This window comes from Galeopterus variegatus, unplaced genomic scaffold, assembly GCF_000696425.1.
Source record: "Galeopterus variegatus unplaced genomic scaffold, G_variegatus-3.0.2 Scaffold32, whole genome shotgun sequence".
Taxonomy (NCBI): Eukaryota; Metazoa; Chordata; class Mammalia; order Dermoptera; family Cynocephalidae; genus Galeopterus; species Galeopterus variegatus.
The window spans coordinates 11,905-36,161 of record NW_007726143.1 but is presented as its reverse complement, the minus strand read 5'-3'; the positions used below and the strand labels follow the sequence as shown (position 1 = coordinate 36,161).

At 37.4% G+C, this 24,257-nt stretch overlaps 1 protein-coding gene across 1 annotated transcript in view; it reads right to left on the bottom strand.

The window, feature by feature from the left end:
* LOC103588445 (alpha-ketoglutarate-dependent dioxygenase FTO-like) overlaps positions 1 to 23,928 on the bottom strand; it is a 242,470-nt gene extending 218,542 nt beyond the window's left edge. Inside the window, exon 1 of the mRNA XM_008570123.1 lies at positions 23,780 to 23,928. Coding sequence (XP_008568345.1) covers positions 23,780 to 23,786 — 7 coding nt within the window. The 5' untranslated portion in view covers positions 23,787 to 23,928. The remainder of the gene's footprint in view (positions 1 to 23,779) is intronic.
* Positions 23,929 to 24,257: the final 329 nt, after the last annotated feature.

Here is a 24,257-nt window from a genome sequence, read left to right as displayed (position 1 = left end):
AAAAAAAAAAAAAAAAAAAAAAAAAAAAAAATGTACATTGTAAACCCAAGAGCAATGTTTCTCAATCACACCTAATTTTATCAACCCCCACCCCCCCATCCCAGACCAAGGGACAGATAAACTAGAAACAGAGAATCACAACTCACCAGAGTAGAAACAAACCAACAGAAACATCTGTGGAAACTAGTAACAGGGTAGAAAAACCTGAACTGTAATTCAGTTTAGGTTTAACAAATTAACAAATTAATTAACAAATTACTAGAGATTCAGTGTGGACAAGATGGAGTTATAAAATTCAGGGTGAGTCAGTCATAGGGGGCCACCAAACTTCTGTGAGTCTTATCTCCAGAAGCTCTACCAGATTCTCACAGTGAGGATCTGAGAAAAATCTCCTCTTGTTTCCAGTAGGAGGAGGGGGGAAGTAGCTATTGAAGAAAAAGAGAAGACAAGCCAAAGACTGGGAGAAATTATTTGCAGAAGAGATATCTGATAAAAAACTATTATTCAAAATATTCAAAAAACTTTTAAAACTTGACAATAAAAAAAGAAAGAAAAAAACCTGATTAAAAACCAGGTAAAATGGGCCGGCCCGGTGGCGCACTGCTACAGTGCGCTGCTTGGGAAGCGCGGCGGCGCTCCCACCGAGGGTTCGGATCCCACATACAGACCGGCCGCTCACTGGCTGAGCGAGGTGCGGGAGCAACACCGAGGATTGCAATCCCGTAGCCGGTCCCGGTCCGGTACGGGGGTGACACTCAGGGTTGCGATCCGTTGCCAGTCACGAAAAAAGACAAAAAGGAGAAAAAAAAAACAAACAAAAAAAACAGGTAAAAGACCTGAACAGACACCTCACCAAAGAAGATACACAGTTGGCAAATAAGCACACAAAAAGATGTTCAACGTCATATGTCATTAGAAAACTGCAAATTAAAACAGCAATGAGAATTCCACTCTACACCTTCTAGAATGGCCAAAATCCAAAACACTGACAATATCAAATGCTGGTGAGGATGTGGAACAACAGAAACACCTATTTACTACTGATGAGAATGCACAGCCATCTTGGAAGACAGTGTGGCAGTTTATTACAAAACTAAACATACTTTTACCATATCATGTAGCAATCATGGTCATTGGTATTTACCCAAAGGAGTTGAAAACATGTCCATGCAAAAACGTACACATGAATCTATATAACAGCTTTATCCATAACTGCCAAAATTTAGAAGCAACCAAGATGTCCTTCCATAGGTGAATGGATAAACAGTGGTACATCCAAACAATGGAATATTATTCAGTGCTAAAAAGAAATGAACTATCAAGTCATAAAAAGACATGGAAGCACCTTAATTGCATATTAATAAGTAAAATAAGCCAATGTGAAAAGACTACATACTGTATGATTCCAGCTACGTGACATTCTGGAAAAGACAAAACTACAGACAGTATCAAATTCAAGGGTTGCCAGGGGGTAGGGGGAGAGAGGGATGAACAGGCAGAGCACAGAGGATTTTTAGGGTAGTGAAAATATTTTGTATGACACTGTAACGGTAGATATACGTCATTATGCATTTTTCAAAACCCATAGAATATACACCACCAAGAGGGAATTGTAATATACACTATAGACTATGGATGACAATGCCATGTTTCTGTAGGTTTATCCACTGGAACAAATGTACCAGCATCTGGTGTGGGATGTTGATAGTGGGGTAGGCTGTGCATGCATGTATGGGGCAGAGGTATATGGGAACTCTCTGTACTTTTTGTTCAGCTTTGCTGTGAACCTAAAACTGTTCTTAAAAAAAAACAACCCTTTATTTAAAAAATAAATCTGGTATACATCAACTGAAAAGTGTTCAAAAAACTCTTTTGACTGTCTAGGTCACCATCTTGAGACCAATAATACAAACAGTTATATAAGTATATAACGTTATTCCCTTAGGGTGTACTCATAGCAGGGGGGGGGGGGCGGGGAAGAACTCTATGTATGTTACTTAATTGAATAACAGGATGAGCAACTACTAAGCACCAAGCACTATTCTAGGCGCAATGAACAAAACAAAGTCCCTGCTCTCATGGAGGTTACATTATGAAGAGGAAGATATACAATAAACAAACAAACAAAGAAGTTCACTTGTGAAATGCTATGGAGAAAATAAAGCAAGATTATTTAATAAGTTTAAGAATTAGTGGGGGTACAAGGGAATAGTGCATTACTTTTGTAAAGCTCCTTGACCACACCAGTTGTCGGGCTCTTTTACCTTCCTGTAATCCTGCACCGACTGAGCCAATTGTCAAGCTAGGTCTGGATCTGGAGCTCACAGACCCCTCAAGCCCGTTCACAGACTGGGTCACAAACCTTTCCCACACCAGGCTGGGTCACCAGACCCCACACACACAGAGGTCTATGAGCTAGGTAACCGGCAAACAGGTCCTTGGAAGCCAAAGGTTGGAGAGCATGACTGCACGGAGCAGCGTCTGCCCAAGGCAAACGCCAGCAAAGCCACAGCGCCATGCATGCGCACCAACTCCACCCACACATCCACACAATTTATTTACTGAGCCACCCCAAACTGGCCCTGCGGCCAGGAGAACCTGATTCAATTACTCTATTTTCCCAACAACTTTATACACACGTTCATTGTTAACATTTAAGCTGAGATCTGAATAATGAGGACGCAGAAATGCCAAGATCTGGGGTGAGAAAATTTCAGGAAGAGGAAATACGTAGGGCCAAGGCACTAAAGTAGGAATAATCCTGTTGTATTTGAGGAAAAAGAAAGGCCAGGGTGATTGTAGTATGGTGAGCAAGCAAGAGAGCAAGGTTCAAGGGGAAGTTGGACAGATTTGGAGGTCTCTGTTGGTCATGGAGATACTCTGGGAAGCTCTTAGAAAATTTTAAGCAGGGAAATAGTCTGCTCTAACTTTGAATAGACCACTCTAGCAACTTTATAGGAAAGAGAGAGGACTTAAGGGAAATAAGAGTTTAAGCAGGAAGACTAGTGAGGAAGCTGTTGCAATAGGTCATACAGGAGTCGATAGTGACTTGGACTATAGTGATAGCAGGGAAGCTGATAAGCAGTGATCGGATTCAGAATGTTTTAGGAAAAGACAATAGGGCCTGCTAATGGATTGAATAAGTGAAGTCAGGGTGTTGGGCAGAATCAAGAGCAACTCTTGGGATTTTCACAGGAAAACCTGATTGAAGGTAAAGTCACAAAACATTAGGACACTGTATAGACAATATTACAAAATGCAGTAAGAGGTGAGGATGAAAACATTAGTGATACATCTGGAGTTTAAAATGTAAATATAAATACAATGATATAGAGGATCAAAGCAGATCCAACCTCTGCAGACTTGGGCTCAGAAGTGTGGTTTTAAGGCCTAATGAAGAAGACCAAATGACCAATTCTCTCTTTCAATTTGCAGTCTCTGAGGCCTCTGGCTAAGGAAACTCCTGAGCATTCCTGGTCATCATGACCATTTTGTCTAAAAGGGATTTCGGAGACAAGCAGAGCAATAAAGAGTGAGGGTTAAAGGGGGTTCCCCAGGCCAGATTCCCATAAATGGCTGGAACAATTTCTAGGAAACACGTAAATGCCAGTCTCATCTACCCGAATAAAAGCCTTATTACTACTATGCTATTAAGACTAGGATTCACAGAAATCATTAGGGGAAAAAAATCATCTTAATGAACATATTTGTTAAGTGTTTTTGTTCCACTGAGGGGCAATTAATGCGATGTAGGCCAACTGGCAAACACAACATTAGAAGTAATACTTTGGGGTTTGCACCTTTATTAAAATCCTTGGCAACTCTCTAATCAAACAACTCTTTTGAAACTGCTTCCAACTGTCTAATCCTTTATGACTTTTAAAAAGAACCCCATAATTCTCATTTAAGAGCTTCTAATTTATCTAAAACTATAAAAGTGGCTCAAGCTTCACAGATAGTACATCTCAAAAAAATACCAAAGAGATGCCCAGCTTTAAAAGACTGTTACTAATAATTTTTAGAAAGAAAACATTAAAGAATGTCTATTTGCCAGAGCTAGTTCAGAATACAGTTAAAAATTGACTGACTCTATATCCAACTGGAATCAGAGTTTGTAGATTATTCAACAAAACATAAATAGAAAATAAGCTCTCCCTCTTTGCTGGCTAAACGCTGCATTCCCTGGCAGTGGGTTAAGAGAGTTATGAGTATTCATTGTAGCATGAAATCTCATCTCATACATAAAAGACCACAGAGCAAAGGCATAATTTACGCAAGGGTGACCAATTCATGCCCGGGACTTTCCTGGTCTCAACACTGAAAGTCCCGCATCCCGCAATCCCCTCCCCCAAGGACAAATTGGAACATGTGATCATCCTAAATTTGTCCCAGCCCTTACTTCCTTAGTTTTGTTGTCCAGTGTGTCACCATGGCTATTTCAACTAAATTTCTTAAAGTAACAATCAGGAGCTTGGCTAAAAGAACTCTTGAGGTAAATAAGCCCAATACTGAAATCCAATCTCCCCAGCTTTACACAGTCACTGAAGCTTTTCATTCTTACTCACCTGTCCATTCTCATCTCTCAATCTTAATATTTATGACCTTATTTTTCCTAGACATGGGACATCCATGACTGAGAACATTTTCAGAGTTTAATAGCCAATGAAAGGAGGAGGGGAAGCTTCCTGGCAAGATGTCAGTATGAACTCAGACACCTACCTGCCCCATGCCTAGATTCCCAATGAGACGATCAATGAAAGATAAAAATAGATCGAAACCTCTTTCAGCACTAAATATTAGGGAAAGGTGCTCAATATGCTGGAAGTACAAGGAACTGTGCTGGAGATAGCATAGGGGAGATAGTACAGGGCACAGAAGGCTGGCACATGACTGTCTCTCTGAAAGAGCAGCATGCCTGATAAATATATCAATCAGATAATGAGAAAAATGCTCACCCTCTAACTCAGGAAATGAAGAGCAGGAGGAAAGAGAAGCTACGGGCCACCCAGAGGGCAGGGCTCTTACCTCTGCGGGGCAGCATTATACGCACACAACCTGTGGCAGTCATGGACCCCAGGATGTGTTGCTCTTACAATCCGCCACTCTGCGAGAAGCAGGCATTGCCAAGGCGAGGAACTGGAGCAAGCTATAGCAGGGGTGGGCCAAACCCTACCGTGGTTTGCTCACGCTGCAAGCACCCATACAACATAAAGACAAAACCAAATTATTAAGCACACTCCAATTATCTGGTCATGAAAGGATACATTTTCTTCCTTCTTCCTTCAAGTGAAGGAAAGGATTTGGCCACGAATCCATACTAATCTCTCAGACAACCAATGTCAACTACTTGCCTGTAAGCCACTGGACCTCTTTTTATAAGGCCTGTAAGCCTCTTTCTACAAGAATAAACAGACAAGGAGAAATCACCAGATCTGTGCAAAAACACTACAGTTCACGGGCCGGCCCGGTGGCGCACTGCTACAGTGCGCCACTTGGGAGTGCAGCGGCGCTCCCGCCGAGGGTTCGGATCCCACGTACAGACTGGCTGCTCACTGGCTGAATGAGGTGCGGGCGCAACACTGAGGGTTGCGATCCCGTTGCCGGTCACGAAAAAAAAAAAAAAGAAAAAAAAACCCCAAAAACACTACAGTTCAAAGGAATGGAGCCATTTTGAAACTGTCTCTTCTGAAAAAGGTTTAGTCAAAGGAAAAAATTTTAGAAAATTCTTAGTTTTTCAAACAGACACTTGATTCAAAAAGGCACTGCATATGTGAAAATGGGGCAAGCAGACATGCAGATAGAGGAACAGCCTGAGATCCAGAAAGACTGCTTGGAGTTGATTTTCTTTTTAATAGTTTTGCTTCATTTAAAATGATGATAAATGGGCCAGCCCATGGCTCACTCGGTAGAGTGCGGTGCTGATAACACCAAGGCCCCGGGTTCGGATCCCATATAGGGATGGGCCGGTTCGCTCACTGGCTGAGCGTGGTGCTGACAACACCAAGTCAAGGGTTAAGATCCCCTTACCGGTCATCTTTTAAAAAAATAAATAAATAAATAAAATAAAATGATGATAAATGGAATGAATGGCACAATGCCTGCTGCAGAAAAATCAAATTACTGAACTGGATGAGTGAACTCAAGAAGTTCTCCAAAAACTCAGAGGGAAAATGAAAAATTAAGTGACCAAAAAGATAAAGCCTGAGGTACAGATTCTGGAGGACAAAACACATACAACAGGAATCTCAAAAAGAAAACAAAATACAGGGAAATATAAGAATAATCAAAGATGTAATAGAAGAATAATTTCCAAAGTTGTGAAAAGGCCTGAGTCTGTACTACGAAATGGTTGAACAAGTACATAAACATATTCTGTTAAAATATTAAATATAAAATATTATAAATGTCCAAAGAGAAAATACAGATTACTAAATGGAAGCAAAATGAAGATGGCCTCAGGCATCTCCCTAACATCAAACATAAGAGATCATGGGAACAATATCTGTAAAGTTGTAAGGGGAGAAGTTTGTTACCCAAGAATCCTATAGCCATTCAAGGAGCTATGAAGATATAAAAGCACAGAAAGTAACTCTCCCATAATGCAAGGACTCAGACAATATGCCACCACCCTTCCCCTGCCATTAGTCTTCATAAAAATTGTTAGAAATCATACTTTAGCTGACCAAGAGAGCAATCCAAATAAATAAAATTCCAGTATGAAAAGGCTAGCAGTAAGCATAAAAGCAGTCAAATAATTTCAAATACAGTTATTTAACTTAATGCAAGTATTAAAAATAACACTTGCATTAAAAGTAAAGATGTTTCATCTAGAAAATATATTTAAAAATCTAAGTAAAAAAATCCAAAATGCTATATAATTAAATGCTTGGAAAGTGGGCAGAAAGATAGGATAAAGTATATGTTAAGAAAAATACTAACACCTCAGCAGAAAAATGGGCAAAAATAATCAACCAATGAAAAACAGAAAGAAGTATACAAATGGCCAACAAAACTGAAAAATGTTCAACCTCATGAATAAATAAGAAATGAAAGTTAAAACAGCAGCTTGTTATTTTTACTCATCAAATCAGGAAAACATTTTTAAATCGTAATGCCCAGCATTGTCTAGGGTGAGATAAAGTAAGCTGGTAGAAGTAACTGATGACCACATCTCATGCACTGCCAGTGGGAATGTAAATTGAAAACAATCATTTTGAATAACAGTCTGATGGCAGAATACATACAGTTTTTAAATGTCCACACACTCATTCCTCACCAAGGCATTCCACTTCTAGTAAATGTTCCTATAGAAATAAAGGTGTATGTACAAGGATGTTCACCAGAGCAATATATATGGTATCTAAAAACTGGAAATGAATTGAAAAATCAAGTATAGAGGATTAGTTACTTTGTCATTTGTTTTGAAATTTTTTTGAACTTTATTGAGGTATAATAGACAAACAAAAATTTTATGTATTTACAATGTACAATGTGATGTATCATGAAAAAATTCCCACAATAAAGTTAATTAACGTATCGATCGCCTCACAGTTACCTTTCTTTATTTTTGTGGTGAGAACATTTAAGATATACTCTTAGTTAATTTCATGTATATAATACAATATCATGAAAGTACACTCACCATGTTGTACATTAGATCTTTAGAACTCCTCCATACTGTATAACTAAAACTCTGTACCCTTTGACCATATCTTCCCGTTTCTCCCACCCTTCAGCCCCTGGAAGCTACCATTCTACTCTGTACTTCTATGACTATGACTTTTTTAGATTCCACATGTAAGTGAGATCATGCAACTAACTGTCTTTCTGTGCCTGGCTGATTTCACTTAGCATAATGTCCTCCAGTTTCCTCCAAGTTGTCACAAATGACAGGATTTCCTTCCTTTTTAAGGCTGAGTAATATTCCACGTGTATATACATCACATTTTTTTTATCTGTTGACAAGGCACTTAGGCTGTTTCCATATTTTGGCTGTTGTGAATATAATGCTGCAATGAATGTGAGAATACTGAGATCTCACTGAGATATTGATTTCATTTCCTTTGGATATATACCCAAAAGTATAATTGCTGGATCATTTGGAAGTTCTTAACTTTTTCAAGAACCTCCATAATGTTTTCCAGATGGCTTTACCAATTTACACTCCCACCAACAGTGTACAAGAAGGGTTCCCTTCTGACCACATCCTCTCCAACACTTATCTACTGTCTTTTTTATAACAGCCATTCTAACAGGTGGGAGGTAATATCTCATTGTGGTTTTAATTTGCAATTCACTGATTAGTGATGTTAAGCACCTTTTCATACATCTGTTGGCCATTCGTATGTCTTCTTTTGAAAAATGTCTATTCAGGTCTTTTGCCTATTTTTAAATTGGGTTATTTGTTATCTTGCTATTGAGTTTTTTGAGCTCCTTATATATATATTTGAAATGAGCCCCTTATCTGATGTATAATTTACAAATATTTTCTCCCATTCCATAGGTTGTCTCTTCACTCTGTTGATGTTTGCTGTGCAGATGCTTTATAGTCTGATGCAATCCCATTTGTCTATTTTTGCTTTTGTAGCCTGTGCTTTTGGGGTCATATCCAAAAAACCATTGCCCAGACCAACATCAAGCAGCTTTTCCCCTATGTTTTATGATTTCATTTCTTAAGTGTGAGTCTTAATTCGTTTTGAATTTATTTTTATATATGGTGTGAGGTAAGGGTCCAATTTCATTCTTCTGCATGTGAATATCCAGTTTTCTCAACATCATTTGTTATTAAAGAAACTGTCTTTTCCCCATTGTGTGTTCTTGGCACATTTATCAATTTGTCAAAGATCTATAGACCACATATGTGTGGATTTATTTCTGGGTTATCTCCTCCGTTCCCTTGATCAATATGTTTGTTTCTATGCCATTACCAGGCTACTTTAATTACTATAGCTTTGCAGTATATTTTGAGATGGTGTGACACCTCCAACTTTGTAATGCTTGCTCAAGGTTGCTTTGGCAATTCAGGTTCTTTTGTGCTTCAATATGAATTTTAGGGTCATTTTTTCTATTTCTACAAAAAAATGCCATTACAATTTTGATAGGGTTTCATTGACTCTGTAGATAGCTTTAGGTAATATGGACATTTTGGTAATATTGATTCTTTCAATTCATGAACACAAGAAATCTTTCCATTTATTTTTCTCATCTTCAATTTCTTTTATTATTGTTTTATGGTTTTCAGTGTATAGGTCTTTCACCTCCTTGCTTAAATTTATTCTTAAGTAATTTCCTTGTGATGGGATTGTTTTCTATTGTAAATGGGATTGTTTTCTTCATTTCTTTTTTGGAGAGTCTGTTGTTATTGTGTAGAAATACAACTGATTTTTTAATGTGTTGTATCCTGCAACTAAACTAAATTATTAATTCTAAAAAATTTTAGTGGAGTCTTTAGTGTTTTCTATATATAACATCATGTCATCTGCAAACAGATACAGTTTTACTTCTATCTTTCCAATTTAGATGCCTTTGATTTCTTTATCTTTGGTTTCTTTACTGCTCTAGCTAGGACTTCCAGTACTATATTGAATAGAAGTGGTGAGAGTGGGTATCCTTGTTTTGTTCCTGATCATAGAGTATAATGTTGTCTGTGGATTTCTCACATTTTGTCTTTATTATATTGAAGTATATTCCTTCTATATCTACTTTGTTGAGAGTTTTTATCATGTAGGGTGCTGAACTTTGTCAAATGGTTTTTCGGAATCTATTGCAATGATCATATGATTTTTATCTTTCATTCTGTTAATGTGATGTACAACATTTACTAATTTGTGTATGTTGAACCATCCTTGCACCCCAGGGGTAAGTCCCAATAGATGATGGTATATAGTAATCCTTTTCCAATACTATTGCATACAGTTTGCCAGTATTCAGTTGAGTTTTGTATCTATGTTCATCAGGGATACTGGGCCTATAATTTTCTGTCCTTGTAGTGTCCTTCTCTGCTTTGGTATCAGGGTAATGGTGGCCTCAAAAAATGAGTTTGAAAGTGTTCCTTCATCTTTTTGGAGATTTTGAAAAGGGATGGCAAAAATTCTTTGTAAAATGTTTGGTAGTAGAGGCAGTGAAGCTTTTCTTTGTTAGGAAGTTTTTGATTACTGATTCAATATCATTACTCATTATTAGTTTGTTCACATTTTCTATTTTATTATGATTCAGTCTTGTAGGTTGGATATTTCTAGGAATTCATCCATTTATTCTACGTTATCTAATTTGTTAATATATAATTGTTCACAGCAGTCACAGGATCCCTTGTATTCTTGTGGTGTAAGTTGTAATGTCTTTGCTTTCATTTATAATTTTATTTATTTGACTCTTCTCTTTTTTTCTTATTCTCGCTAAAGGTTTGTCAGTTTTGTTTATCTTTTCAAAAAACCAAACCTTAGTTTCACTCACCTTTTCTTTTGTTTTTCTAATCTCTATTTCACTTATTTCTGGTCTGAAATTTATTATTTCCTTCCTTCTGCTAACTTTGGGCTTAGTTTTTTCTACTTTTTCTAGTTCCTTGAGGTATACAGATAGGTTAAGATCTTTCTTTTTTCTTAATGTAGGCATTTGTCACTATAAATGTCCTTCTGAGAAATACTTTTGCTGCACTTTATAAGTTTGGTATGTGGTGTCTTCATTTTCATTTGTCTCAAAGTATTTTTTGGTTTTGATTTCTTTTTTGACAAGTTTGTTTTCAGAGGGAGTTTTTAATTTCCACATCTTTGTAAATTTTCAAAATTTCCTTCTATTATTGATTTTCAGTTTTCTATCACTGTGGTCAAAAAAGATACTTGATATGATTTCAATCTTCTGAAGTGTGTTAATACTTGTTTTGTGGCCTAACATATGCTCTATCCTGGAGATTGTTCCATACATACTTAAAAAGAATGTATACTCTTGTGCTGTTGGATTGAAATGTTCTGTAAATGTCTGTTAGGTCTATTTGTTCTATAGTGTTATTCAAGTCTGTTTCCTTATTGATTTTCTGTCTGGATGATCTATCCATTATTGAAAGTGAGGTACTGAAGTCCCCTACTATTATTATAATGCCATCTATTTCTCCCTACAATTCTGTTCATATTTGCTTTATATACTTAGGTGCTCCAGTGTTGGGCAAATTTATATTTACAATTGTTACATCCTCTTGATGAATTAACCTCTTTATTGTTATGCAATAATCTTTGTATCTTGTGACAATTTTAGACTTCAGGTCTGTCTTATCTAACTATAGCTATCCCTACTCTCTTTTGGTTACCACTTGCATATTATAGATTTTTCCATCCCCCATTTTTAGCTTATGTGTGTCACAATTCACATCTCTTATATACTGTGTAATATTAACAAATTATTATAGCTATAATTATTTTTAATACTTTGTCTTTTAACTTCTATATGAGCTAAAAGTAATTTATGCAACAAAATTACAGTGTTAGAGCATTCAGAATTTGAGTATATTCTTACCTTTACAGTGAGTTTTATACTTTCATATGTTTTCATGTTGTCAGTTAGTGTCCTTTCATTTCAACTTTAAGAACTCCCTTTAACAATTCTTGTAGGCAGATCTAGTGGTGATTAACTCACACAGCTTTTGTTTGTTTGGGAAAGTCTTTATATCTCCTTTATTTCCTCAGGACAGCCTTGCAGACAGAGTGTTCCTGGTTGGCAGCTTTTTTCTTTCAGCACTTTTTTCATCCACTTTCTTCTGGCCTGCAAGGTTTCTGCTGAGAAATCCACCAATAGTCTTATGAAGGTCCCCTTATATGTGATGATTTGCTTTTCTCTTGCTGCTTTCAAAATCCTCACCTTGTCTTTGACTTTAAAGAACTTGAATATAATGTTGTCTTTGTGAATATACCCTTATTGTTAATCTATTTGGGGTTCTTTGGTCTTTATAAATCTGAATGTTCATTTTCCACTCCAAATTTAGGAAGAAATGTTTTGTCAATGTTTTTCTAATATAAAGTTTCTGCTCCTTTTTCTCTCTCTGCTCCTTTCAGAAACCCAGTCTGAATATATTAGTTTGCTTGGTGATGTCCCAAAAATCCCATAGGCTTTCTTCACTCTTTCTCATTCTTTTGTTGTTGTTGTTGTTCCTTTAAATGGGTAATTTCAAATGATCTGCCTTTGCGTTCACTGATTCTTTCTTCTGCTTGACTGAGTCTATCATTGAAGCTTTCTATGAAATATTTCAGTTCAGTCATTGTGTCCTTCAGCTCTAAAATTCCTGTTTGGTTCTTTTTTATGATTTCTATCTCTTTGTTGAACTTCTCAATTTGTTCATATATTGCTTCCCTGATTTAGTTTAGTAGTTCTTTTGTAGCTCACTAAGCTTTAAGATGATTATTTTAAATTCATAGATTTCCATTTCTTTAGGTCAGTTACTTGTGTTTTATTTTGTTCCTTTGGTGCGATCATGTTTCCCTGATTATTCATGGTCCTTGTGGCCTTGTGTTGGTGTCTGCATACCTGAAGGAGAAATCTCTTCCAGTCATTACAGATTGGGCTCAGCAGGGAAATCCTTTCACCAATCAGCCCATCAAGAGATTATGCATGGGCCATCTGGTCGGATCCATAGTCTGGCTTGCTACTGGATTCCTTGAGTGGGTTGGTCTGGAGTTTGGGTCAGCTGGTAGGCAAGCCTGACATCTCGGTCCATGAGGATGGGCCTAGAACCTGGCTCCACCAGGGTGGACCTGGCAACTGAGTCCACAAGGTGGGTATAGTGCTGGGGTGGGCCTGAATCCTGAGTCCACAGGGGTAGGCCTTGGTCCTGGGTTCATGGGAGGTGGCCTGGAGCCTGGGTCCACAGGGGCAGACATGGACACCAGGTCTTCTGGAGCATGCCTGGACACTGTATCCACTGAAGACTGAGGCCATAGGGGCTGGCCTGACACTGGGCTGTCTTGGAGCCTGGGTCCACAGAGGCATGCCTGGATCCTGGGGCCTCAGGGGTTGGCCTTGAGTCTTGGTCCACAGAGGCCAGACTGGGGCCTGTGTCAGTGTAGGCAGGCCTGATGCTACAGTGGATCTGGAGCTTGGGTCTGTGGGTCCTACCTGAAGCTTTGGTTTGCAGAGGACAGCATGGCACCAGGGTTCATTAGAGTAGGCTGGTTTCTGGGTCCACAATGAAGTCAGGTACTCACCTCACTCTTCTTCTCCCATGTGGAGGGTATCCCTCTTGGTGCTGTGCTTCCCAGGCTTGAGAAGGAGTGACGTGGGTCAAATGAAACTGTTCTTCATATCTTCTTCAACTGTCTTTTCTTATTTCTGTGTTCCCCCCAGGTGTTGTAATCTCTCACTTGGATTCTTTAGCTCTTATGAAGTATTTTCATGTGTGGATAGGTGTTCAAATTGATGTTTCTGTGAAAGGACAAGCACTGGAAACATGTATTCCACAACCTTGCTTGAAAGTAGAGAATTAATTTTTAAACCAGTTTTTCAAAATTATATTTTCAAGGAATATATAATGATAAGAAAAAATGCTCAGGATACAAAGGTATTGGGGGAAAAAACAGGATATGAAACTTTATAAAAATATGGCATTAGCTTTCTAAAAATAAATAAATAAACTTATTACCAAGTATAAAATGAAATGCTAAAAGGAATTAGACCAAATAGTTATAAATAATATTATCTCTTCTTCACATTTTCCTATTGTTTATAAATTCCTTACAATGAGCACGTATCATATTTCATCAATTCTAAGGTACATATTTTTTTTTTCACATTTAACATCTCTAAAATTAGAATGCATCTTAAAACTGGTGGCTTCTTTTAGTCTTCTATTATTACATTTGTACTCAGCAATAAAAAATAAAACAGTAAGTATCATTACATTTTAAAGATACTGATGGAAATACTCAATGTAGAGATTCATAGAAAAGAGGTACTCATTCACCAAATTAACAGGATGACACTCAGCCATCGGTGAAGGCAGTAAGAGCTTTGGTTAGGTTTGTAAATCTTTCCCCAAATATAATTTTCCATGGAAATAAAAACTCTTTTATAAAAACAAATAGAGGTAAAGATCACCTCAACATACACAGCTTCCCTTCTCTCTCTCCCCCTTTTTAAAAAATTATCTTTTGTGGAATGCTTAGTTTGCTGTAGAGTTTTAAAGAAAATAGATTCTTGAGGTCAATAATTCATTTTTGCTTTCTAAATATGCAAAAAGATCCTTAACCCCACTTTGTCAAGGGCTACCTTCCACTTTTACTCTTCCAGGTTGCAACTCTACCCGAGAGGGTGGAGGGCATGGGGGGTTGGGGAAATGGAAAGATGAAAAGGGACAGACGTTGGGTGGACGGAAAAGTTGAGTGAAGTAGTTTTCTTCTTTTCCCCCTTTGTACATGCAGAGCCATCATTTCTGCCTGCTGCTCCAGTAAACTGTGGGAAAAAGAACTTCCCAAATAAACTTAATGAATAAAACAGAAGCAGCCACTTAAACCTCTAATTTCTGTTTCTTTTTTTTTTTTTTTTAAAGATGACCGGTAAGGGGATCTTAACCCTTGACTTGGTGTTGTCAGCACCACGCTCACCCAGTGAGCTAACCGGCCATCCCTATATGGGATCCGAACCCGTGGCCTTGGTGTTGTCAGCACCACGCTCACCCAGTGAGCTAACCGGCCATCCCTATATGGGATCCGAACCCGTGGCCTTGGTGTTGTCAGCACCACGCTCACCCAGTGAGCTAACCGGCCATCCCTATATGGGATCCGAACCCGTGGCCTTGGTGTTGTCAGCACCACGCTCACCCAGTGAGCTAACCGGCCATCCCTATATGGGATCCGAACCCGTGGCCTTGGTGTTGTCAGCACCACACTCTCCCGAGTAAGCCACAGGCCGGCCCATCTAATTTCTGTTTCTTCATATACCTTCTCACCTCCCTATTGACTCATTTCTACCTCACACCCAGTTTTCCATTAGCAATTGAGAAGGATGGCTATTGTTACTGGCTAATTCCTAGGGAGGGAAAAAGGATGCTCTCTCCAAATTTGTGGTAGGTTTCTTTATGTGCAAGGCTTTAAGTGCTGTGTGTAATACAAGAATATACATAATACAGTACTGTCTCTCAAAAAATTTAGCTTTAGTAAGTAAGATAAGACTTCTATACCAATAGAAAGTAGTCCCAAGGGGACTACATACCAATGTAGTCCCAAGGGGAAAAAGAGTCATGACATCTGCATTAATTGCTTGGTACCCCATGCCACTGTGAGTACTAAATATTTTTACATCACCCTTGAATAAGTGGGTTATACATATACCTAGATGAGGGGGAAAACATGACAAGGTGAAGAGAACAGTGTGAACAAAGATAAGGAAAAAGGTTTGTACCTAAAGCAATTTTAGGACAGACTACAAAGTTGCTATAATAAATTGACCAAGGACTATAATTTATATTTTTAAAAAATATTTAAGATGTTTATTGGGCCTAGAAAACAAAGTCTAATGAGTCTTCCAGCATGGGGTATATAGTCTGGCCTTGAAATCTCCTGCAGGCACTGACTGAATCAGTATGTCAAACTCATTCTTGGTCTAGTCCTGAGTTCAAACCTTCAATAAGGATCAACTGGGGAAAAAAATGGTTTCTTTCATAGTCATTTTTCCACTGTCTTTACAGAGTGGCAAATACTATACACAGGATATACAACCTAAATAAAGGCCTGAAAAATTCTTCCCTATGCTCATGCTTTTAGGAATAATGTTACTTAGAGAAAGAGCCAATGAGGGCATATTATGACTGCTAGCCAATGGGAAAAATTCCACCCACCCAACCCAGATGCAGAACTACCCCAATGCAGAGTGATTCTGATTGAATGAAACATGAGAGAAAAAAAAAGCTCTCACAATTCACAGTAACACATCCATCCTCAGCTTAAAAGAAATCAAGACATTATTTTTACCTTCACTGATTTTCCTATAAAAGATTTAGAAAAGAAGGTACAGACTGATCCAGATACTGCATCAATTTGGAAAATTCTATGATGCCACATGGTTTAGACTACATATAAGGAAATAAAGCATGTATATATAAATAGGCTATAGGAGAAGATTCTAAATTCTGTCTCTGGAGATCTGTAAGCACTAGGTGAATGGCCATCTATTTGGGGAGGAACTTAAAACCTTTCCCAGTCAGGACCTTTCAAGGACAGAATAAATATTTCCTTTTGCCTATATGGTTAAGTCATATTGCCATGACATGAAAGAAAAGCCAATCTTTCGTTCATTCATTCACTCAATAATTCAACAATTACTTTTTCAGCACCTCACATGTTTAAACTACTGTATTAGATGCTATGGAGAATACAAAGCTAAAACAGTCACTGTCCTTTGAAATCTAAACTATAATAGACAGAATTTTTATAAAATTTATAGAAGACAGAGTTTTTAGAAAACTCCAAGAACAGAAACACAACAGATCCGAGTAAAAATGGAATTGGCAAAGGAGTTTAATGAGAAGAAATCCCAGTATGATAATAGTGCTAGATGGGGTTTAAAAATGTCAGTATCTATCAAAACGTTAAACAAGTCATATGACAAAACATCTGGTGACATAGAGGTATCACTATAGCATGCTTCTTCTGTTCATTAAGAATAAACAAAGGCAATTATAAATTCCAGGGGAAAAGAGAAAGCTGCACAAGAAAGTCATAGTTCAAATACAAAGCAAGCTAAAATGTGGCATGATTCTGAGACTTCAATGAAGTATAAAACCTTGACCTGACATTTGTAACATTCCCCATTGACTGACACAGGTTTAGTGATTACAATGGGTTACATCTTCTATTTATGAATCCAGTCACTCTACCTGGTTCTGTAATAAGTAATACGTACATAAGCATTGTTATATACTGGCTTTAAAATTTCAGGGTCAACGTATAAAGTGTGCTAGCTTTTTCTTTTTTTTTTTTCCTTTTTGTCTTTTTTTCGTGTCCGGCAACGGATCGCAACCCTCAGTGTCATGCCCGTACTGGACCGGGACCGGCAACGGGATCGCAACCCTCAGTGTCACACCCGCACCTCGCTCAGCCAGTGAGCGGGAACCGGTCTGCATGTGGGATCCGAACCCTCGGCGGGAGCGCCACCACGCTCCCAAACGGCGCACTGTAGCAGTACGCCACCGGGCCGGCCCTAAAGTGTGCTAGCTTTATCAAAATTATAGATCTGTGTGTAAAGTTATAAACCTCAACAATGTCAGGGTAATGATACAGCTGAAAGAGAACATTCACTACCCATCTTCTATACTAAAAGTCAAGAGAAAGTATCCAAAAATCATTTCTTAAGATAAGCAAATTATTTTTAAAAAACTAAAACTAAAAGTAAATATTAACTAGCAAAACTTAGCAAGAGTGAAAGGTAATGTAATAGTTAATCACACTTTTCTTAATGGAGAAACAACTAACAGTACTAAAAGTTGTTAGATGAAGAAAAAGTATAAGCATATGTTGAAGTGTTATAGAGGTAAACAAAAACCAAAATGCAAATATAGTGAAAAGTAGTTGCCTTTTAGAAATGAAACTTGGAGATCAATGGGAGGAAGTTTTTCACTTTCCATTTTAGATTTTCCTCAACTGTTTAAATTTTTATTTCCTAGTACATGTATTATTTTTCTAATAACAATAATAATATAAATGAGGTACTGACATGAAAAATTTGGGGGACATATTATTTAGTACAAAAAGAAGAAAAGCAATTACTACAGTAATGTGCATAATAAAGTCCCGTTTATATATATTTTTAAAACCCAACAGCAACATGTATAAAAATATATTAATATAATTATATTTAAGCTAAAACATATAAAAGGATCAGATGGGAGAGCAAGGTAAAAGAGAACTACATTTTATTCTGTGTAGTTCCATATTCTTTGAATGAGAAGACATGTGTATTCATCTATTACTTGTTATTTATCTTCTCTTACATTTTTAAAGAAAAAGGATACCACGACTATAGAATTGGTAGGGACACCATGGGTCAGTAGAAGAAAGAACAGCTTTAGTCTTAGAAAAACTTGGATTCAAACACAAGCTTCCCTAGGTATGTCACCCTGAACAATGTGTTACATCTCTGTAAGCCTCATTTTCCTCTTTTGAGCTTTATTGAGACCTAGTTCACATACCATTCAATTCATTCATTTAAAGTATATAATTCAATGTGTTTTAGTATGTTCACAAGGTTGTGCAACCATTTCTGCAAACTAATTTTAGAGCATTTTCATACCCTTAAAAGAAACCCTATTTCCATTAGCAGTCAAATCCCATCAATTTTCTTCTCTGGAAAAAAAGTGAGTGTCAGAGTGAGAGGACTACTACCTGATAGTCTTGTAATGAGGAGTAAATAAAACACATCAAAGCTTCCAGCACAGTGCCTAGCCCTCAGTAGGTACTCATCACATGTATTTCAAGTAAAGTTCAACACACAGATGATACAGAAATGAGCAAAAAGCCCAGATGTGTAAGAAAGAATGTGTAAGAAAGACATAAAGCCTTTCAAGTGCCCAAGAACACACTCAGATCCCCAACCTCAGAGCATATTGCAGAAGTCATGGCTCCCTCCCTAATTCTACTAAATTAAAAAAAAAAAAAAAAATCAGGTATCAAGTCAAAAAGCACAAATTTGAAAATGTCAGCATTTGGGGGCATATTTTGGAGTGAAAGTTTCTGGAGGAGAGAGATCTTCTCACCCCTGCAAAAAATGTGAAATGCAAGAAGCAAATACTGCAGTTGCTAAGAAGATAAGAACACAATAAGTTCACTTTGGACAAGCAGTTGAAACTATACTGTCATGTTTCTACTTCTCAAAGTGAAAATAAACATGACAGGTGCTCATTTGGCTGTTCAAGCACTTTCCACTTAAATGGCAATTCCTCAAGCTTACCGACTGCAGCCTGAAGTTATAATTTATTACTGTTTCTGTATTATTCCCTTGCCTCGGCAAAAAGCAGAACATAGCACCTACATTTCAAGACCCATGAGAGGTAATAAAGCATAATTATTTCAAATTTATGATTAAGCCATAAATTATATGTACTTTTTACTTGAGTTGGTCAGAGGTTGGGAGAGGAAGGGAATGGGGTCAAAGGAAGAAATAACAAAAGCCTTTCCTTTGAACAAAATATCTAAATCAGGGCAGGACTGAGGGACACCTGGAGAATTTATAAAGATAACACAGTCTCCAGGTTAATCCCACATGAACCCCCAATTAAGAGACTTTAAACTCCTAGAGGCCTTTGTTCCTCCTGCTGACATGGGTACAGAGTCTAACTAGAGTGCCCATGTTGACCTGAAAAACAGAAGCATGGCGTATTTTCAGGTTATATCATATCAAATGTTCAGTGTTCTGGGTCTTGCTTCATCTAAGTCATAGGTATTTCAAGGAAGGTGAAATAATCTATAAAAAAAACTGCTGACCAGGCTCTCTAAGTAAAGGCAGCTTCAACCAAAGTAATAGTTATCACAGAGCTCTGATTCAGCAATGGCCAGATGTGAACTCTTCTCACCCTCGAGAATCAATTGGTGACATTTCCCTTTCCTGTAGTTCCTTGATGTGGCTACGGAAACACACATGTGGAACAGCTAGGTACAAAGCTGGAAAGCTCAGGGCATGAAGCAGAATAAGAACACAACATTCAGCGCTCTTTTATCACCCACTCGGCTCATTGGCTGTTCAATATGCATAAGCCAAGTCCCATTCTTCATAATGAGTCCTCACGTTCAGATCGTAGCTTACACAGCACTTTCCCATGTATGTTCTTATTGTCCTCAAAGTAACCCTGGGAAGGAAGTATCGTTATGCACCTATTTGACAGTGGAGGCAGAGACTCAGAGAGGTGGTGGAGACAATGCAGTGAGTCTGGCACCTGGTCACCCAATCCCACGGCCTTGTCATTTCTCTACCCACTACTATTGGTGAGGTAAAGCAAAACCAAAAAACAAATGCCATGCATTTCAATGTATATCGCTTTTTTCTTTTTTTGCGGTGGAATTTTTACTTGGCAATTGAAGCTTTGAGACGGCTGTTTGTTATAGTAACAAGACATTTAAAACTGAGATTTAGTTGGGTTTAAGGAAACAAAAGTAAAGAGACCAGAGAGAACACAGTCATGAACAGTGACACGTAAAAAATAATAGTAATAAATTAAGGGGAGGAAAAATGGGGTTTGCCCCAAACGTTTCCCTAGTACTCACCTTTGTCCTGAAACATCCCACTTCCACACCCAGCTCCTGCTTAATGAATATAATTTGGTTGATGTCCCTTGAACTGTATAATCTATTCCACAAAAAACCCAGTTTGTCTCCAAGTCATTTTAAGTTGCTAACTCCCTAGTTACATTCAGTCTATGGAAAACATCTGTGGCAAAGTAAATCATCCTACTCTGAGAAAGACCAGAGTGCATTTTTTTTTTTCTCTAAGTGTGTTTTGAAGTCCTGGTTGGAAAATTAGTGAAAACTGTAAATCTGTTTGCAAATCTGGTCATGTCTAACTCTGAGATTAGGGCACAGATTCCAATTTAAAAGTAAAACCATGACAACTTCAGTTAAGCGTGTCCTCAGGCACTGCCAGCAGGGCCTTCACTCACTTCCACGGGCAGTGGATTTATTACAGGCACCCGACACGTTCTCCATCAGACACCCCTGGAGTATTTACTTGAGACAGCAGGGTTCAGTCTGCACTTCCTCTGCAGACCAATATATTATTATAAATTGAGCTAAACTGTTTCCTTTTCATAAGTGCTATGAAGTTCAGATTTCAGATATCAGCACGGAGCTGAGGTCTCTCCATGGAGTTCCTTGCACCATTTGGATTTAAAAGTAAAGAGAAAAGGCAGCATTTGACCACAGTTACTTTTTACTTTTGCCTGTTTTTCTGTTTTGTTTTGTTTTTTAGAGAAGAGATGGGGAAGATGCATTTTAGAAATCAAATGTAACATCTTAGTAAGAAAATACACTCTAAATGCAAACTTTGTGGTAGAGTTCAGTAAGATACCAACTATTTCACCTATATCTGAAGGCAGGAGTTGGAAAATCAGGAGTAGACTTTATACCTTGAATATCAGCTCTTATAAAATAATAACACTAATTTCCTCTGTTTATCACATACAATAGCTAAAGGGACCCGATGTATATTTAAAAATGCATATTCATTATAACATATGTCAAATGGATAATTTATATATAATATTTTCATTATTAATCCATTTCTTAAACACTGAGAAAACCATAACTTTAAAAAGAAATGGAAAAGAAAAGAAACAAACAGAACATGGTCATCTTTTTTTTCCCCTTCCTGAACAATTTAGTTCTAAAGCCATTAGGTAAGGCAGACACATCATGCTATGGCAGAGAGAAGGGGGCACAGAAGCCCAGAGCAGGGGTCAGTGCTTGAGTGCGATGAGGAGGGCATCCATATCGGGGGCAGCAGGGTGGGCTGACATGGAGTATCACATCCCAAGTGGGATAAAATGACAAGATCCAATCCATACTTCTTATTAGCTGTGTTACCGTGGCTAAGTAACCACATCAATCTAACTCTGATTTCCTCTTTTGCAATACAGCTAATATTTGCTTCTCAGAGTCACTGAGAAGATTAAAAGAATGCTTGACTTGTTATTGGTCCTTAATAAATGTGGTTATCATTCATATTACTACTATCATTCCAGATAGAGAGAGAGAGAGATAGAAAAAAAGACTGAAAAAGAATATATTAAATCAGGCATACACCTAATTTTTATATATTTTTTTTTGTTTGATACTTTTCTGAGTTTCTTTCTCTGCAATGAGTACTCACTGCTTTTTTAATGAGAACACATAAAATGCTAGTAAATATGTGGAATACAGCTGAACTTTTACAATATATATTTACTACTTTTATATACAGAAAAAAACTAATAAATCTATTTAAAAGGGCACTATTCCAGATCACATTTCTTTTAAAGATGCAAATTGCTAATAAAAACTCCTGAACAAAGTATCGAAAGGAAAGTGATTTATTGGCTAAGTTAACACCCATTTAGACTCAGGTCAAATATCCAAATATTTGGGTGGTGCATAAAAAAAAAAATTACACTTGATAGAGCAGAGATTTCAGAATAGAAACTTAGTTCCTGAGGTCAGGCAGGAGAGAGAAAGGAGAAGAGTTGACCTCAGCCCTAAAAACATTTTCACATGAGAGATTACACTGTATTGGGATCAAGTTGAAATGGTTCCATTTTGAGTGGGAACAGCACTGCATGTGAAGCCTGCAACCCATTCTGGTCCCTGTTCTGCCTCAGACGGAGGGATTTTGGGCAAATTACTTAATAATCTCTGCCACCTCCCTCACAAGGTTCTTTGGAAACTGAATGAGATTGCTTATGTGAAACTGATTTGTAAATTGTAAAGCAACATGCAAATAAAAGGCAAGAGGTTAAGGGCTTACTCGGATCACTGTTCAACAAATGCAGGAATCACCCCATGAGAAGAATTTCAGAGGTAAAGGGATACAGCATTAGATATCACTGAATCACACTGTGAGAAAAAGTCCCTACACAGTGATCTTCCCATCCTCCTTCAGACATTAAGGAGAAAGTCTCAGATTGGTACAATCATACAGTTAACACCTCTCTAACAGTTACTAATCTCTGTTTTTAACAAAGACAGAAGGGGACTCAGATTCTGGATCTCCAGCAAACTACAATAGCAGGCACTTAATACCTTTTAGTTTTTCTATATTTGTATTTACAAAATCCTTCTAATTATGCCAAGAGATACATGTTTTCCATTTAAGATAGTGATATAAAATCCTCTTTTAAAATGAATTTATTTCAAAGAAAGAAAAAAAAATGAACTTATTTAGAGAGAAATAGTACATAAATAAAGGATTCTGAGAAGGCAAGGACCAAGATTTACCCATCTCCAATATCTCCCCCAGAACCTTACACAGTGCCTGTAACATAGTGGAGTCTCTATGACAGGCCAATGTCTATGAATATCCAACCAACTGGGAATTAATTCTTATCATAAATACCGGGCTTGAGCCTTGGTTCTTCCAGGCTCTAAAACCAACATATGAGTTGATTTCCCCCAGGCCCACGGGAGTGAGATAAACCCTGAATAATCAGGAGCTAGAGTCAAGGAGAAAATAAACCAAAACCCAAAGAAGCTTGTGAGTAAAAAAGGATAGTGTTTGCACACTGTGCATCAGAATATAAGCAGCAAGTCCAAAAAAACAATACAAAAAACTTAGAGCAAAGAAACAAAAAAACAAAGCACCATAAACTCCATAGCTTCAGTTAGCCTAACCCCAGCTGAAATATTGCTTCCCAAAGAACTAAATGACAAGGAGAGAGAAAAGCCCTATTGTCGGGTCAGCTGTTCATGAGAAGAAACAAAATTCAAAACTAGAAAAACTCTCTCACTGCTAAAAACTTACACAGACAGAGCAGTATCTTAGAAAGTTACACTGTTGATTTAGATGATTTAGTAGCTCTGATGAAGAATCCTGAAAATTGTTTAGTACATTTGGGGAACTCCATAAACAATTAGAATGAAAAGAGAAGCAACTTTTAAAAATTTAGCAATATCTCAAAAAAAAAAAAAACCACCAAAAAACTAGTTACGTGTTCTTATACAGAAGTTTCGCTATTAATATAAAATACTCAAAAAATTTATTTGTAAAGACATATTCAAAATAAGTACCCAATAATCTAAATCTAGACACTAGAGCAACAATATAATTTTGATTCTCCTAACATTACCAAGCATAAAATAGCAGTCTCCTTGGTGAAGGGGTATTGCCAAGCCAGGTGTCTCTATGTCCCACGAAATCTTAAAACCAACATGCCAAGTGTCAGGATCTCTGCCCTCGAGATGAGAATCATCCTCACTTTCTTCTTCGGGGCCTGTCGAAAAAGAAGAAAGTGATCAGAAAGGAAATGTTTAACTTAAACTTCTTGGTTTTACTATAGTTATCTTATAAATAATTGATATTTTAATAAAATATGAATGTTAGTGAAGCAGATCCTCCTTTTGGCGTATTTTCTAAAAAGACATTCTAGAATATTTTTAACATGTCATTTATTTTTTCAAGACACTTTAAATAAGAGAACACTTCAAAAAATTCATGGAAAAACAGAATTAAAATATAGTACAAATCTTTCCATGAACTTTTTGAAGTACCCTCAAAAAATGACGAGAAAATAGCCACTGATACTGATGAAGATAAAAGATTATGTT